Consider the following 16,625-nt stretch of genomic DNA (forward strand, 5'->3'; position numbering starts at 1 on the left):
GAACATTCACTAAAATTCTTCAACCAAAAACTGAAAATTGCCACCAAAATCATTCTCAAAATGTCAATTTCTTAAATTTCTTTAAGAGCAGCCTATATAGACCTAACTCAGTAGCATTCATGCTTCCAGCATTGAATTTTCGTAAACATTCACAAATGCTTTTAGACAAAATTGCTACCAAATTCAATCCCCAAAACATAAATTTTTCAAAATTTCTTAGAAGAGGGAGGGTGGGAGGCATGCCCCAGACCTCCTAGAAAGCTCATGATTCACATTTTGTAGAGTGTGCTTTACACACTGTGGAGTCATTTCTACCAGTGTGTCCCCCCCCCCCCCCCCCCCCCCCATCCCTGGCAAAATCCTAGATCCACACATGGCCAAGAATGAATGTCAATACAACCAAGAGTTCATAAATTATAAAAAGAGAGGAGAGTGCCCTACTTCAGAATAGCCAGTACAAATGCATATCTTGAAGTAATACAGTTACCACTAATTGTTGGATTTTCTAGAAAGGGTTGATGTTTTGGTTCTATACATTAATATTAAAGAAGTATAAATTAACTGCAGTAAGTAGGTGGTCTTTCAATACAGGTGGTCACTAACACAGGTTGCACTGTACCTAGACACCTTCACTCTGTAAGACAAACTTGGCATGGCCTTGTTGGAGTGGTTATTGGAGGTGTACACTCCCATACAGCAATAAAATTCCACTGCATACAGCAACATAGTTCATTATATCTCTTGAGCCCATTGTGGTTCCACCACGAAAAGTTTATCAAACATAGAGCATCATGACCCAATTATTATTCACACAAATATTTGAAGAATTTCAATCAGCATTTTTGAAATATAAACAATTAAAGTTTTCAATAAAGTACTTTTGAACCATAATTAAGTAGAATTCTCATAATTTAGGGATCACTGGAAAGGTCAATCATCAGTCTTCCACCACTGAAAATTGTGTTTAAAATTTACACAGTGTGAAGTTACGGTCGATTTAATAACTAGAGAGTAGAGATAGACCGATTCATGGGATGTTCAAAATATTTATGGTCATAAATCAGAAACTATGAGATGTCTGAAGCTAAAAATTTGCATGAATGATAAGCACCACAAGTACTACAAAGACACCTAGTTTTGTGAAAATACAAGAGGTGATCCTAACTTCCTTGTTGAGTTGACATGGAATGACCCCATAATCACGTTTCCTCATACAGTGCCTTCCACTTGTGTTTATACATAGTTACAAATATGTGTTCACTGTTTTAAATATATAGGAATAGCCATATACAGCCCTATAGCTCAACCACTTTATGTAATATTCTGTGCATGTGCAACTTTCGTGATCTCTAAGGAAGAGCAGCATCAGTTGTTTTAGCTTGATAATAGTGTCTCCATGTACTATATAGAAGAGCTATATTATATAAAATGTCCAAATTATGGTTCAGTATATAGCTATTCCAGCAAAGTTGCCCAAGCAATACATTATGCCCAAATGAAATTCACACCAAGTGTTTAACTGTTAATTCTATCCCACTAAAGCCCTACATTAAACTAGAAGACCAGCTGCCAGAGATTCTATACTCTGGCCAGCCCACCAACTACTTGTTCTGCCACTGGTCACAGGATATGGATATGGACAAATTGTTGTTATTGTTTACAGTGGCCAGCACTGAAGGTCAAATGTACTACTGCCTAAACTTCTATTAAGTGTATGTATATACAACTTGTTATTGCTATAGCCAGGCCCAGGAGTAATTTTTATACACACAATTATGTGCCATATACACTATAACTTGTTTGAAGAGATGTCTCTTGCAAGTCAGCACTTGAGCTGTTTATGAATATGTGTGTCAAGTTTTTGCTTGACCTAGCAAGTGGGCTGGAGAGTATAATACTAATGAAAGTACTTTTATCTAGACGTATAGACAAAGACTTTCAGAATAATTATATGGCTGCTATTAGTAGTATACACGTCTTTTATATGTCACATGTTGTATGGTTGTAATCCAGTTACTTGATATATTATAGTAAGATATCTCTATCTGCAGGAGCTGTGAACATTTTAACTCATTGTTTACGTATAGTGCAAGGTACAGTATCATGAAGTGGACTGCCATTGTATTATATTGTATTTTGATCTCTTCATATGCTACTAAGATATATTATGTAATGCCAAATGATTCAACCAACACAAGTTGTCCATCTCAACCATGTGATACATTCAGTCATTATCTTCAGCAGAATGACAACTCTATGCCTACCATATCAAATGTTGAGTATCGCTTCCTACCTGGGGAGCACAATGTTACCAAAATGGTTGTTAGGCATGCTCATAACATCTCTTTGCTGGGCATGGTAGAAGATTTGTCCCCAGTTGTAATAAAATTGTCCACATATTTTGCCATTTTTGATGACTGTACAAATGTATCTATTGCTAAGTTAGTATTAGAATACAGTGATCCTGCTGAACGCAATGACCATGAGCCAATCATTTACATTGTTTCATGTGTATTTTGTATCATTGAACATGTGACACTTAACCACTTAATGCTATACATAGAAAATATGATGGGAAAATCTTACTTAGACCACATCACCATTAATATAGATTACAAAGTGGCATATAAATTTAGTATCCAGCATGGAATTCTTATTATATACACAGATGATCTACAGATGCCAAGCATTACAAACAATCAAGATATCATTCTTGTAATGAACAGCCTTATCATTAGGGGTATAAATTGTGAATACTATCAAAAGATTTTACATAGTGCAGTTAATGTTATAGCTATGCATATAGGGATATTAAGTAAGTTTGGAGTTACAGTCATTGTGCAAAATTCAATTATTATTAATGTTCAGTCTTCTATTCGTCCTATTTTGAGTACTGAATTACACTCACCAATACATAAATTCTCACATTTATTCTTTGAAAGATTTACTTTTAAAAATAACAAGTTTTCACATGATTTTACAATCAACAAAGCAGCTGTGGACATAAAATTTACTGACATTAATACATCAATATCTTTTATTGAGTGCTATTTTCTCTCCAATTTGCCATTTACTCCAGTAAATGGCTTTGAAGTTGCTAATACAATTCTTTTGTATGCTGTGGTAAAAAAAAATATCTTCCCAGACCCTATGTTCATGGCTTACCTAGCATAATGACTATAAAGAATTCTAAGCTGGAAGGAAATGGTGGTGTACAGCTAAGCATTAGAAGTGCTGGTGATCACAAGGCATTACTTTATTTTTGTGAAAATGTGTCTATTTTATACAACAATGCTACCACTTTCGCTGGCATTCCTGAATTAAACAGTTTGATGTATATTGAAGATGTTGACGTTATATTCAATGGAACAGTCATCATCAGTAAGAACACTGCTTATTCTGCAAGTATTATAGCATTTCAATCTAGTAGGATATCATTTTATAGCAGAGTAGAATTTTCATTAAACAACTGTACTGAAATCATTTCCTTACAAAACCAATATCCCTACATTATTGTTGCAGAACATGCTAATATAACATTTGTACAAAATGTATTTGAGCAAACAATTTCAGTGCAAGATAATGAAGATGATGCTATTAACCCACTATGTCTGTTTCAGTACATGAGTGCAGAGAACACAAATAATGTTTCACCTAGCCATTTCTGTATTATTTTCATTAATAACAGACATATGAGTAATGCGCCAGACAGTATAGGAAATTTTTTTCTCAATTATTACACATCTCACTGTAGGTGGTTACCTTTTGCAGCATTCCATGTGTACCATCCTAAGGAAATAAATCAACAGATAATCAAAATTTATGACCAAGGATTAAAGTTGCACTCTCACACAACAATATGCTATTGTTCTCAGTTTAGTGAGCACAATTGTACACATGATACACTGGGTCCTATACATCCTGGTCAGAGGTTACAAGTAGGCTTGTCTGTGCCATACAATAATGAAACTTCCATTGTATATGCAGAAACACATTCAGCTTCTTTACCAAACTCAGCTTGTAAGATTGCTCATCAATCTGAGCTAGTGAACACTTTAACAAAACAATGTAAAGTGGTAAACTTTACCATTGTTTCAACTATTAATGAAGAATGTGAATTGTTCCTAACAGCCCAACCAGATTTAAATAAGCGCTATGATGTCTTCCACATAAACCTTTTACCATGTCCAGTTGGATTTGTTTTAATCAATGGAATATGTGAATGTGACCCCATTCTTAATAACAATCATTTGTCTATAAAAATGTGCCACATTGATGACTCTACTATCCAACGTCCTGCTAACAGTTGGATAAAGAGTGATACGATATCAAATGATATTATGACAACATATTTCATATCTATTTGCCCAATGGATTATTGTTTACCACACTCATCACATTTGAATCTGGCTACTCCCGACTTACAGTGTCAGTTTAATAGAAGTGGTATATTATGTTCACAATGTCAACATGGACTTAGTATGGTATTTGGATCATCAAGGTGTATGAAGTGTACTAATGTACATATTCTTATCACTCTCATAGTAATAGTGGCAGGAATTGTTTTGGTAGTGTTACTGTACCTCCTCAACCTCACAGTTACTAATGGAACTATCAATGGAATAATATTTTATGCTAACATTGTTAGTATCAATGACCCTGTCTTTCTGGTAAATGATACTGTGTTTATGCCTCTTAAAGTGTTTATCTCTTTTACTAACTTAGATTTGGGTATTGAAACATGTTACTACAATGGGATGGACAGTTATGCTAAGGTGTGGCTACAGTTATTTTTTCCATTGTATCTGATATTGATAGCTACTTTCATTATCATAGCAAGTCGTTATTCCTCTAGAATACTACGATGGACATATACTAGATCTCTTCCTGTACTAGCTACATTGTTCCTACTATCCTACACAGGTATCCTCAGAGCTGTATCAACAGTGTTGTTCTCTTATTTTACCATAACTGAACTACCAAGTGGTCATCAACAGGTAGCATGGTCTGTTGATGCCAGTGTTCCATTGTTTGGTGCAAAGTTTACCATACTGTTTATCACATGTTCATTGTTATTCTTAGTACTAATTCCTTTCAACATCATCTTGCTGTTTACAAGATATCTGTTGAGATTTAAGACTGTTTATCGATTTGTTCCATTATTGGATGCCTTTCAAGGATCATACAAAATTAAACACCATTACTGGAGTGCCATATACATCATTGTACGAAATGTGCTATTTGCTGTAACTGCACTATCTCAACAAATCACTATAATTATCACCACATTTGGTATTTTAATACTTACTGTATTTCATGGATACATCCACCCTAATAAGAACAAATCAATAAACATACAAGAATTGATTTTGTTAGTAAACCTTACCATATTGTACACCACGGCTGCAGCTTTATATAACACTTCAATCGTTATCACTGTAAATGTCACGATTGGCTGTGCACTTCTTCAGTTTAGTGTAATTGTGCTATATCACTTTGTCACATTCACCCTTCACTGGAATATTATTGACATTTTCCAAATGGTCAAAGGCAAATTGATGAACAAATTCTACACTACAACATCCCATGAAAACACTTTGTTGTTTAACATTCCTGAACGCACCTTCAATTACAATGAGTATCGTGAAGGGCTTACTAGTGATGACTTTATATAAACCAGGCAGCAACTGTAGGAACTGTACATACGTAGCTAAAACATGTCTTCACTGTATAATTATGTCTTTGTATATAGCACTGGTATGTGTACGTTTGCATGTGTACTAAGCATAATACATGATAAATGAATATAAATTGATCGATGCCACTTGTAGTGTTAGTGCCGGTATCAATACCAGTATTAATATCAGTACCAGTATTAGAATGATGTATCGATCATAGCCAACCTTCCAATGTGACCACATTTTCACTCTGTGAAATGCAACAAATATCTGTGACCAGAATCAGTTTTAGATTTATACAATAAATTGTGCTCCCATTAAGACAGTTACTCACCTATTGCCGGGATTATTTAATCAAATTTGTTGCAATTCAAGACACTGACTAATGATATAAATTATTATCTTACATTGTATTGGAAATTCCCAAAATATTTGGTATCTATTGCCATACGTTTGTTTGTCTACACAACACATGTAGCTCTTATGATATGAATGATTACATTTTTATGCATTGCAAACATGACAAGCCTTGTATTTTCTCTGAGCCTCTTGAATAGTTTCTACTGCAGGTTGTCTTGCTGAAGACAGCGATAAAAATAACTCTTCTTTGTAATCTGTCTCTGAGATAGGACTCCATTCAGTAGGAGGTACACACTGGTAAAACCGATGTGCTATGGTAGCACCTAAAATGCTATGGCACCTAAAAGTGCTAAATTGTGACTGCCCCCTTCAGTCAAAAATAGCATCTAGAAGTGTTACCATAGCACTCCATTCAGTAGGAGGTATATATGAGTTCAGCTTCAGTTGGGTACCGGCAATCTATACCAAGAGAGCAAATATGAGGGCTTTTCACTTGTGGCATTGTTGGTTGTAATAATTATCCCACTGTGTACCACATTTGCTGACGTGCTTGCATTAGCATTGCTTTGAGGGTTCTGTTGAACCACTTAACCAGGTCGTCACATTCAGGGTGGTATGCAGTAGTGTTTAACTTCGTAATTCACAGCCTTGCACACATCGAGTGACTCAATCAGTTTGTGTCTCGGTCTGAAAGAAGGCCTTCAGGCACTTCATAAAGAGAAATGAGTTCCTTGGTCAATAGGTTAACTAGTCTAATCACATTGTGATCAAGTACTGCATACGCTAGGGGCTATTCGTGATTGGGCCTGCAAAAATAGGGCATGTGGGCACATAAAATTTGCGTACTTTTTCACACTTTGATTTTCCATAACTTTTTTGTACCATAATTTACAATATGGCTTTGAAATTTTCAGCAGGTATTAAGCAATTCATACAGGTTTCAGAATGCCAATATTCAATACTGGTACTGAGGTATGACTTGTTACATGATGGGGTATATTTTGTGCCCACATGCTCTATATTTGCAGACCCAGTCACAGTTGATAAAGTAGCCTTGAAACACTAGTTCCCACTTTCCATCACTGACTGGCTGATCCATGATGCCTGAAACCACATTAAGAAAGCTGTTTTACCATTTTCACAGTTAGTTACCCTGTAAGTAATCTAACTGTAAACTAACGGATGGGACACTGTAGATTACCTTTTGGTTTGCTTCTAAGATTTACTTCACAGTAAACTAACAGTTATTAGTTGGTCTAAGTTTTACGAATCAGAGTAAACTAACAGTTACTAGCTATTCTTTTTAGTATCAGCTGTACTATAACCTTTTGTCTAAATACTCAAAACTGTATGCTGTAGTAAGCAATGGTGGTAAGTCTCAACCACTTAAATTGCAGGGAATGTAGCATGTGCAGAAACTGTTAGTAGATTTGACATCTTTACCATGATGCACTTTGTGGACCAAGTCTGCAATCATAGGTTTTTGGGTTGTGTGCATGTCTTGAGTGTAGTCTGATCATTGTGCTAAAGTGTTTCAACAGAAACGTGTATCAATGTCAGCTTACAATTTGGTTCACTTTTTTTCATATATGCTTCAAGGGCTTTGAAAGAATCCAAGCACATATGTACCAAAGCAGCCAAGCTGTGAAAAATGTGCAGCCCCCAAACATAACTTGGGTGAAAAGGTTGTGAATAAAAGTTGGTGGTCAAGAAATGGCTGCAGCATTAAGTGACAAGTGTGGTCATGCAAATTATCAAGCAGTATGATAGTACTGTATATTGTAGATCATGAAGGCTTGTGCTTTTCTGGCCAAAAATATCACACCAAAATCAGCCTCACAATACCTTCATGGTGCCTTGCAGTATTGGTGAGTTATCACAATGAAATAGCAATCAGTGACCACTATGATCACGTGGTGAAGAAGTGTACTCTTCAAGGAGACTACCTATCAAAGTTTGGCTCCTATGGCAGTGGAGATGACCAATTTAATAATCTTCAAGGACTAACATTTATTGTTAAAGGTTTGTGGTGGACTATAGTAACTATACAGTTCAAGTACTTGACAACAATAACAAATTCTTATTTAAATTTGGCTCTAAAGGATCTAATCCAGGGGATTCATGTTATATTGCTCTGGATAGCAGTGACCAAATGTATGTGACTGACTATAGTAGTGGAACAGTAATTGTGTTTAGTGATGATGGTCACTTCATTAAGAAGATCAATTGTGACGATCCATTTGCTATTTGTCTTACTCCTGATGATTATATAATAACTACTAATGGTGACATCCTCACAGTGTTCAGCCCCACCTACCAGTACAAAAGGAAGTCAAACAGGAGAATTTCAATAACATTGATCCTTGGTATAGCAGTCAACAGTGTTGGTAATATCTTTGTTACAGAGCAGTACAATCGTCATCTTCAAGTTAGTACCACCTGACATTAATATTATCAGTTATGACCCTATTGTAAGTATTGTTTTGTACAATTTATGTACAACTTCTACACACAAGCCTGTAATAGGATTACTGTGTGATTTGTGTATTAGTATATTATTGGATGTGTATTAATAGAAGTTAATAAATTTTGTTATGGGAATACACAACAAAACAATAATATAACTGACGTACTGTATACTTACAACTCCAGTATGTAGATATATAATTATGATAATGTGTGTAGTGGGAACATGTCAGCTTAATAAGTTGTTTCATAGCTCGGCAAATCTGTATTTTCCATAGATCAAAAAAATTAGTAAAGAATTGAGCTAGTCTTAACCCCACTTTTTAAAGGTGTGGTTCACGTATCTTCTCAATACACACTGTGTCTCCAAATGAGCTAGTGTCATTTCAACACCATGCCCCCTTGTACTAAAATTGGGTTGCTAAACTGCCAGCCCAATACTCCTGAAAGTTTTGCTCATGAAATATAAAAATCAGTGAATACTACAATTACTCCCATCAGTTCACTTGAGCCAGGGGCAGGGCCAGTGCCTACCTTAGACATAATTCAAACCTTTTTGATAAAGTTATGACTAATACTGACTATGTATAACATAATAAATCTGTCTGTAGCAAATTGTTACCCATATATAGCACAAACAAGGGAACTAGGTGGGTTAGAACACCCTCTACAGTTACAAATCAAGATACGGTCATTTATTCTAATAAAAGTCAAGACCCTTCATAAGGCACAGGTACACTGACAGGTGAGTATCTTTACCATCACCATTACTAGCTGGATAAACATACATACACATTTTGTATCTTGTAATATTATCAATTTAAAATGAATCGCTATACCATACAGTGTCATCTTCCTTCTTTTCATGACAGTCAGAGTTATTAGACACATGCAGTTGATCACCTAATTTCATCATTGCCACTGCAGCTGTTAATTCAGTACACCAGTTAGCTATTGACAAAAATGGTACGTCGACACAAAACATTCCATTGGGTACTTGTGGAACAAATGTTTGTACTACAACCATAGTGTGTATTGACTTGTTTCATTGCATTGGCAAGTTGTGATTTAGCACCTGACAATTCTTTATTAGAAGCAGTCAGTCGACATTTGGTCAAGGAAAGATGCTCTTTTATCTTCTCATCTGCATGTTTCTCCAGGTCCTTATGCATCATCCTCCCCTCACACCCACATTGTGATACTCACACTGGATCATCTCATCCTGTGTGCTTCCAGGTCTTCACAAGGGAAGCCCCTACTTCACACTTGTTGGGACAGGTCAGGGGAAGCTTGGACACTGTTCCTTGTGTTCTCCCTCAATAAACTGATGTTCTCCTGCAATTTAGCAGCGTTGACAGTCAACCATATGACATGGACAGTTTTTTCAACATGACTGGTCAGATATTGTCATTGTAACATCTTCCCACATTCATTGGAACACTCACACTGACTGGCTACCATCACTGTTGCCAAGGTGATTGTTGATGTCATTCAGTTCACCCTGCCACTCACAACCTCTCTCCTTGTTAGTGCACATCACATGAAGACTTTTAACTTCTCTATCAACTTGTTTGTTTGTAAATACTTCATCTCAGCAAATAGGGCAAGCATCGGTAACAGTGGCAGCTTTCTTGACATTACCCAGACAAGACTTACAGAACACTTGTCCACAACACACACTCAGGTAAGGATCTTGGCTTGGAAGATGACAATTAATGTTACAGGCATAACGATAAGATGGAGTACATGAATTTGCTGTCATTTCATTGGGCATATGTGGCTATGGCTATAGTGCAACTAGACAATGAACATTAACACTATGGTAATACTTCAGGTATGTTACAGATCCAATTTTGGAAACTAATAGACTGCTCAGAAATTACCAAAAGTGACAATTTCTGGCAACCAAAAGTAGCCCTTTTCGACAACTTTTGATGGCTCAAAAAGTTTAGGCAGTGGAAGAAAGATGCCAATTCTAGCAAGTTTCTAGTTGCCCGTAATTGCCATCTTTGGCATATATGAGCAGTTCAAAAGTTGCCAAAACTGAAACTTTCCAAAATTGGCAACTATTATTTTGCTTTGAGCAACCACAACAAATGGTGCTCCAGCCTCCAAAGCTACCAAATCTGGTATTTTTACTTATAAAGGACGATAAACTCATTGACTGTGGGATTTAGTTTGCCAAAAGTTACCAGAAGTGGCAACTTTTTGATGCTGAGAAATTAGTGAGCAGTTCAAAAGTTGCCTAACTTGGTAAATTTTGGTTGCCAGAAATTACCATATTTGGCAATTTAGCTATTTCTGACAACTAAACATATCACTTTTTATGCAAATGCAAAGTTGTAAGTTTTTGTGACCAAATTGGCAAGTTCTTAACTACACAGAATTATCATAGCTATTAGACACTATCATAAAAATTCACTTATTTTTTGTTATTTTTCTTTTCGCAACACTTTAGAAAAACCACTATATTCGTGCATGCTTTAGTTGATTTTCTTCAAATTTGGAGGGCAGTTGAAACTGATTGCCTGAAGAGATATAATAATTGCAACTTAGCTGTGTGGGTGAATAGACTATTTTCGTGATATAATAAGCATTTTCTTAAAGCATCAACTTCTTATTTGAAGTGATTTTAGTCACTCTGAAAACACATTTTGGTTTGATTCTACCTAACCAATACTGCCAAGGTGCCATGAAGGGACTGTGAAGCTGGTTTCTGGTCATATTATTTTTTTGTGAAAAGGTGCAAATTATTTATGATTCCTAATAATTATACAGTCCTACTGTATTGTATGATGCACTATATAAAAATTGCAGAAATTGCCCAAAATGGAAATTGTGAGCACCTTAAAAGTTGCCAAAAGTGGCACTTTTTGTTGCCAGATGTGGCAATTATATAAATTGCCAATTTGCCATTTTTGGCAAACTAAATCCCACAATCGATTAGTTCATCATCCTTTATAAAAGGAGTACACTTATTGCCAGTAACTTTGAACACCATCTTGTGGTTGTTCAAAGCAAAAAAAAAAATAGAAGTTGCGGAAACTGTAAACAGTTTCCAGTTTTGTCAATTCTTGGCCTGCTCAGAAATTGCCAAATATAGCAATTATGAGCAGTTAAAAGGTTGCCAGAAGTGGCAACTTTTTGCTGCTCAAAAATTGTGAGCAGTTCAAAAGTCGCCAAAGTTGGCAACCTTTGGTAGCCAGAAATTGCCATGTTTTGGCAATTTCTGAGCAGGTCTAAAATTGCCATAATTGGTTTGTAACATACCTCAATACTCTGCCTTACTGTACTTAAGAGAAATTTTGGCAGTGGAAGAACCGGTAACTTTGAAAATGTCCGATTGACTTTTAAAGGCTACTGGAAGGGCCAACTAAATCCAAACATTAAACAGTAGAAATATGCTTAAATAATTATGTGAGCCATGCACATTACACTGAAGTTCATGAAATAAATCAATGTAACTGTGGGGTTCTACACCATACACTCTAGTAGTCATGTGCCCAAACCATTTTTCGTATTGGGGTGGGGAAAAAGGGTTTGGTGTAACTCCAATAGCCATATGCATTTCGTTTTGAATCCCTAGATTCTGGGGATTGTTTGAAGGGTTGCAATGAATAGAAAACCTATGTTTTGTGCACCTGTTGCAGAAATCACTCAGGTAGTATAGCTGCAGCAGGCGTAAAGAACAAGAAAACATCTTATTTTCCCCCAACCAAATACAAAAGGTTCTGGGCACAAAACTACCAGTGCAGTAATACTCTTCAGAACAGGAATCTGTCTGCAATTTTATGGTGACGGAAGAATAGTGGAACTGTGGATGGTCACGAATTACAAGTTCAGTTGGCAACAAGTACGGAAGTCATGACTTTACTAGTCAAAAAGTGGCTGGCCATTGAAGTTTTGCAGAAAAAGTGTAACTACCCAGTTTACATCAAAGACTCCTCAACTTTATGTGTTCAGTATACGACACCAAGAGTTGTGAAAAAGGCTAAAGAACAGCCTAAATAGCTACACACTTGTGAAGTATTCCCGCGTTCATTGATGAAGGACAGTTAATTGTTTACTGGCCAACCAACAGCTGCCACAACAAAAATTAATGTAAGTGTTTTGACTGTATTCAATGTTGAACAACAAAATACACATTCTAATTAACTACAATGTCAGTTATAAATCCAAGTCAGATTTTCACCTCTTAGATTAATGTATTATTATCTTTGAGATCCAGGACAGTTTGTTCGCAATCAAATCACTTATAAAATTATGTCACCTACAAAAATTTTTGACATCAATATAATTAAATTATCAAGGATACACCAGATCTTCTACATGCAACAAACTGAAACATCATCTCCACACTGTAGGACTTCCTATTTTTCATTGCCTAGTGATGTGCAATATATCAATACTATTGTGTATCATAATAAATTTCTATAATTATTGTGATTAAAAAATAGATTTTATATATTTATATTGTGATATTATTGTGACTCATAATGCTGTAGTACTTTTACACAAAGTTTACTAGAAAATGATGTTTAAGATAGTACTGCAAAACGGTAATAGAGAGTTCCAGTATAAGTTAGGTGGTACTATATTGTATGGTATTGGTACTTTTTATATATGTGACCTGATTTGCGATAAGGGGCCTTCCATATATACACATTTAATTTACTAACTTTAATTGTTGACTCATAACTTCAGATCGGTATAAGCTATTGACTTAACATTTGGTCAGTGATAAGTACCAACATCGGTTAAAGGATGACGAAAGTTTCAGCTTTGTATGTTTCTCAAAACCTAAGTTATGATCTTCAAGTTCATAGAATTACATATATGTGCCCTTTTGCAAATCCAGTCACATACAAAAGGCGTAAGTGTTACATTTGTAATTTACCATGACTTCATGCTGATTTGTATATCATGATAATTTATTGTATTATGATAAAAATGTATGAAATAAATCCCAATAATTGTGATAGGTGATGTACAAATATTTTATATCATACAACACTACTTGTTTGTGGAATGCCCTTATTCCAGTTGTTGATATCATAACCTTCCTTTTGTAATTACGTAACTATAAAGGCCAACTATAATTCATGTGAATCACACTGTGGATCATTTTAATGATAAGAACCACTGTACTAATCATTATTAATATTTTATGCCCATGCATGCAGTAAACTTCCAGCACCAACAAACTTTCAGACACCATACTGTAAGTTAAGTAGCTACTGTAGTTTTCATTGTACTATACTTATGTACATGTACTGAGCTGTAAGCATTGGTTGCCTCCAGATCCTTGGCATCCGTGCCATAAAAGTATATAAATGATTACATAAAATAGCTGGCTGGTGTAGTTGAGCCCCTTAACTTTTTTCATGGCCGCTTTTGTAATTGAGAGTATTTATTGCAATTGAATGCTCTGTTAGAGTATCTGAATCATTTTCACTGAAGGATTTAGCAATGCTGGCAGCATTTGCTGCAGTGAAGCACTTAGGTGAAATTCAACCATTTTAAATACCTTTATCAGACATTTTTGTTGGTCACAGAATTCTATGTACTTATGCCACAATCACACAAAGAAACCAGGTTCACGCACACATTGTTCAATAAAAAGTGATATCAAATGGTCGGTGTCCAACCTGGGCAACAGTATAAAGCACACTATATAGCTGGTTGTTTTTGTCAAAGTTTTGATGTTCACCAGTGTCAATAGCACCATGGTTGAAAAGAAAGAAAGTCCTGAGAAATTGTTAAGAAATTGCTGGCTGTATCTTGTCACTGCAGTGGGTTTTTAATGGCAATACTCTTATGGTTAGTTCTTAGTAAACATAATTTGGCATGTACAAATCTATCCATTATATGGTATACCGGCACCTAAGAAGTAGCTGTAGCTAATTATGAATCTACATAACCATAACATCAATACTTGTTATACTTAAACAGCTTTCTATTTGATTGGCTATTTTGTTGTGTCACTTCCTTGTTGCACTTCTAAAGACTTCTGTGATTCTGTCATTCTTTTGGCAGTGAATTACAAAAAAAATGCACTCCTACTATTAGAACAAATGTATTGCAAACTAAATCATGATTATTTGTAACTTGCTAGCTATACAATTATGCCACTATCTAAGGAACTTGATGTATAGTACTACGTAGGATGTTGATAAATTATAGAGATAGCTATTGTACTACTGGTATAGTGGTACATGTAGGATGTAGCTGTCTTAAAGCAGTTTACTTCAAAACAATGTATCTATAACTAATGCTAGATAAACAGGTAAGTTGTTATGGTTTCAAGATTGCTATATTTGTTACTTAGCGTCAGATTCAGTTACCTTAAGTTTATACTTTAAACTAGTTAGATGTCAACAGTGTTAATGCTGGGCACTTACTAATACAAAGTAGCTATTTTTCATGTTGAGTTTCATGAGGATACATTTATCACTACAGTAATAATAGCTATTATAGCTGTACCTATTGCTGATTATTGGAAGTGAGGTAAGTTAATACACATTCTTTTGTTTAAGGCACCTAGTAACTAGTAGGAGTACATTGTGTATTGCTTGCTTACTAGAAAAGAATGGATATGTGGTCATTACTTTGTTACAATAGTTGTAAGGGTAATAGCAAATGAGTAATATGTTCCTGTGCATGAAAAACATGTAAAGCGCTATATGTTTTGAAATGCTGCATGGTCTCATTAGTGTGTGTAGCTTCATGCAGAAATTCAGGTACAGTCGAACCTTTCTAAACCAGCACCTGTGTATCATCTCTAATTGAACCAAAAATTAATGTCATGTATCAACACTTTGTATAGCAAACAGCCTCTGTATTCTGACACAGGTAATCCTAAGGCTGCAGCACATGTTGCTGCAGACCTTCAGTGCTGGTCACTGTAAAGCATTAATACAATACAATACAATACACCTCTGTACTCTGTAAACTGACACAAAATTTACTTGGAACTATATTGTTTTTGACCTTTGTAATCCAACAAAAAATAATAGCAACATTAATAATAAGAACAATCACAGAATATACTTTTTAGCAACCAAAGCAATTAATCAGTTGACAATCATAGAAAAAAAGTTGTAATACTTGCACATTCTAAAATTAGTTCATGTTAAAATCCTTGTGTGTAATTTATTGACATAATTCTAGATATTGTAAGATTTCAGATTACAGTGGTGAATTGATAATCCAACAACCTCATTAATCCAGAAAAACTTATGTCTCCTATTGTGTGTCAGATTAGAAAGGTTTGACTGTAATGCAAAAACATCTTAGACTACTAAAGCCTGTATATATAGCAGAGAGTAAAAAACATGGTATTTGTTGAATGCAGAACCAAATCCTAGACCAGGTGGTGACTTGATCCACAGACAGTTTGCAGTCTACCTGAGTAGCAATGCACACAGCCTGGGATCCAGGATTTCCTCTGCAGTCAACCACTTACACATCATGACTTCTTGTCGTACTTCATAGGAGGGTTACATTGTGACAGATCCTTCAGGGATGTCTGTAGTTACTGGGGCCATATGGTTTCCCACAATTTGAAATTTTTGTTCTAAACAAAAATTCTGATCTAGTTTAGAAGCCTATCGTGAACACCAAACAAATATGGAAATATGTGACCGGATTTGACAAAACCAGGCTTCCACACACATCCAATTCTTGACTCTTATCATTTGTAACTTGACAACTCAGTATGCTATTGACCTACAATTTTCACACAATGTTTTCATTGCATTATACAATAACAGGTCCAAATTTGTTACTGATAACATACTCCTACATTGTGTTATGGTTCTTTAAAGTCATAAATCTGGATGTGTGTGGAAGCCTGGCTTTGTCAAATCTGGTCACATATGTAGGTACACTTATAGCTGTTATAACATATAAAATGCTATGTAAAACATATAGATAGTTACATTGTAGTGATCATGCAGTTTTACTACAAAAATACTGCTGATAATGCATGTATACAGGTAAACAAGTAGTGTACTGCTTTTTATGGAAATTATAAATTTAAGGTTAGTAAATTAGGGATCCTGATTAGAATAAAAGTAGTTAAACCAGATGTGATGGCTCCAGGTATAACATAGAAAGCTT

The 16,625-nt window shown here is 35.4% G+C and overlaps 1 protein-coding gene across 1 annotated transcript; it reads left to right on the forward strand.

The window, feature by feature from the left end:
- Positions 1–3,173: 3,173 nt before the first annotated feature.
- LOC136253484 (uncharacterized) lies at positions 3,174–5,797 on the forward strand. Its single transcript, XM_066046159.1, has 2 exons — positions 3,174–4,923; positions 5,083–5,797. The coding sequence occupies exons 1-2, from the start codon at positions 3,174–3,176 to the stop codon at positions 5,673–5,675; spliced, it is 2,343 nt and encodes a 780-aa protein (XP_065902231.1). The 3' UTR covers positions 5,676–5,797.
- The last annotated feature ends 10,828 nt before the right edge of the window (positions 5,798–16,625 follow it).

The sequence above is a fragment of the Dysidea avara genome, chromosome 4 (genome assembly GCF_963678975.1).
Source record: "Dysidea avara chromosome 4, odDysAvar1.4, whole genome shotgun sequence".
Lineage (NCBI taxonomy): Eukaryota > Metazoa > Porifera > Demospongiae > Dictyoceratida > Dysideidae > Dysidea > Dysidea avara.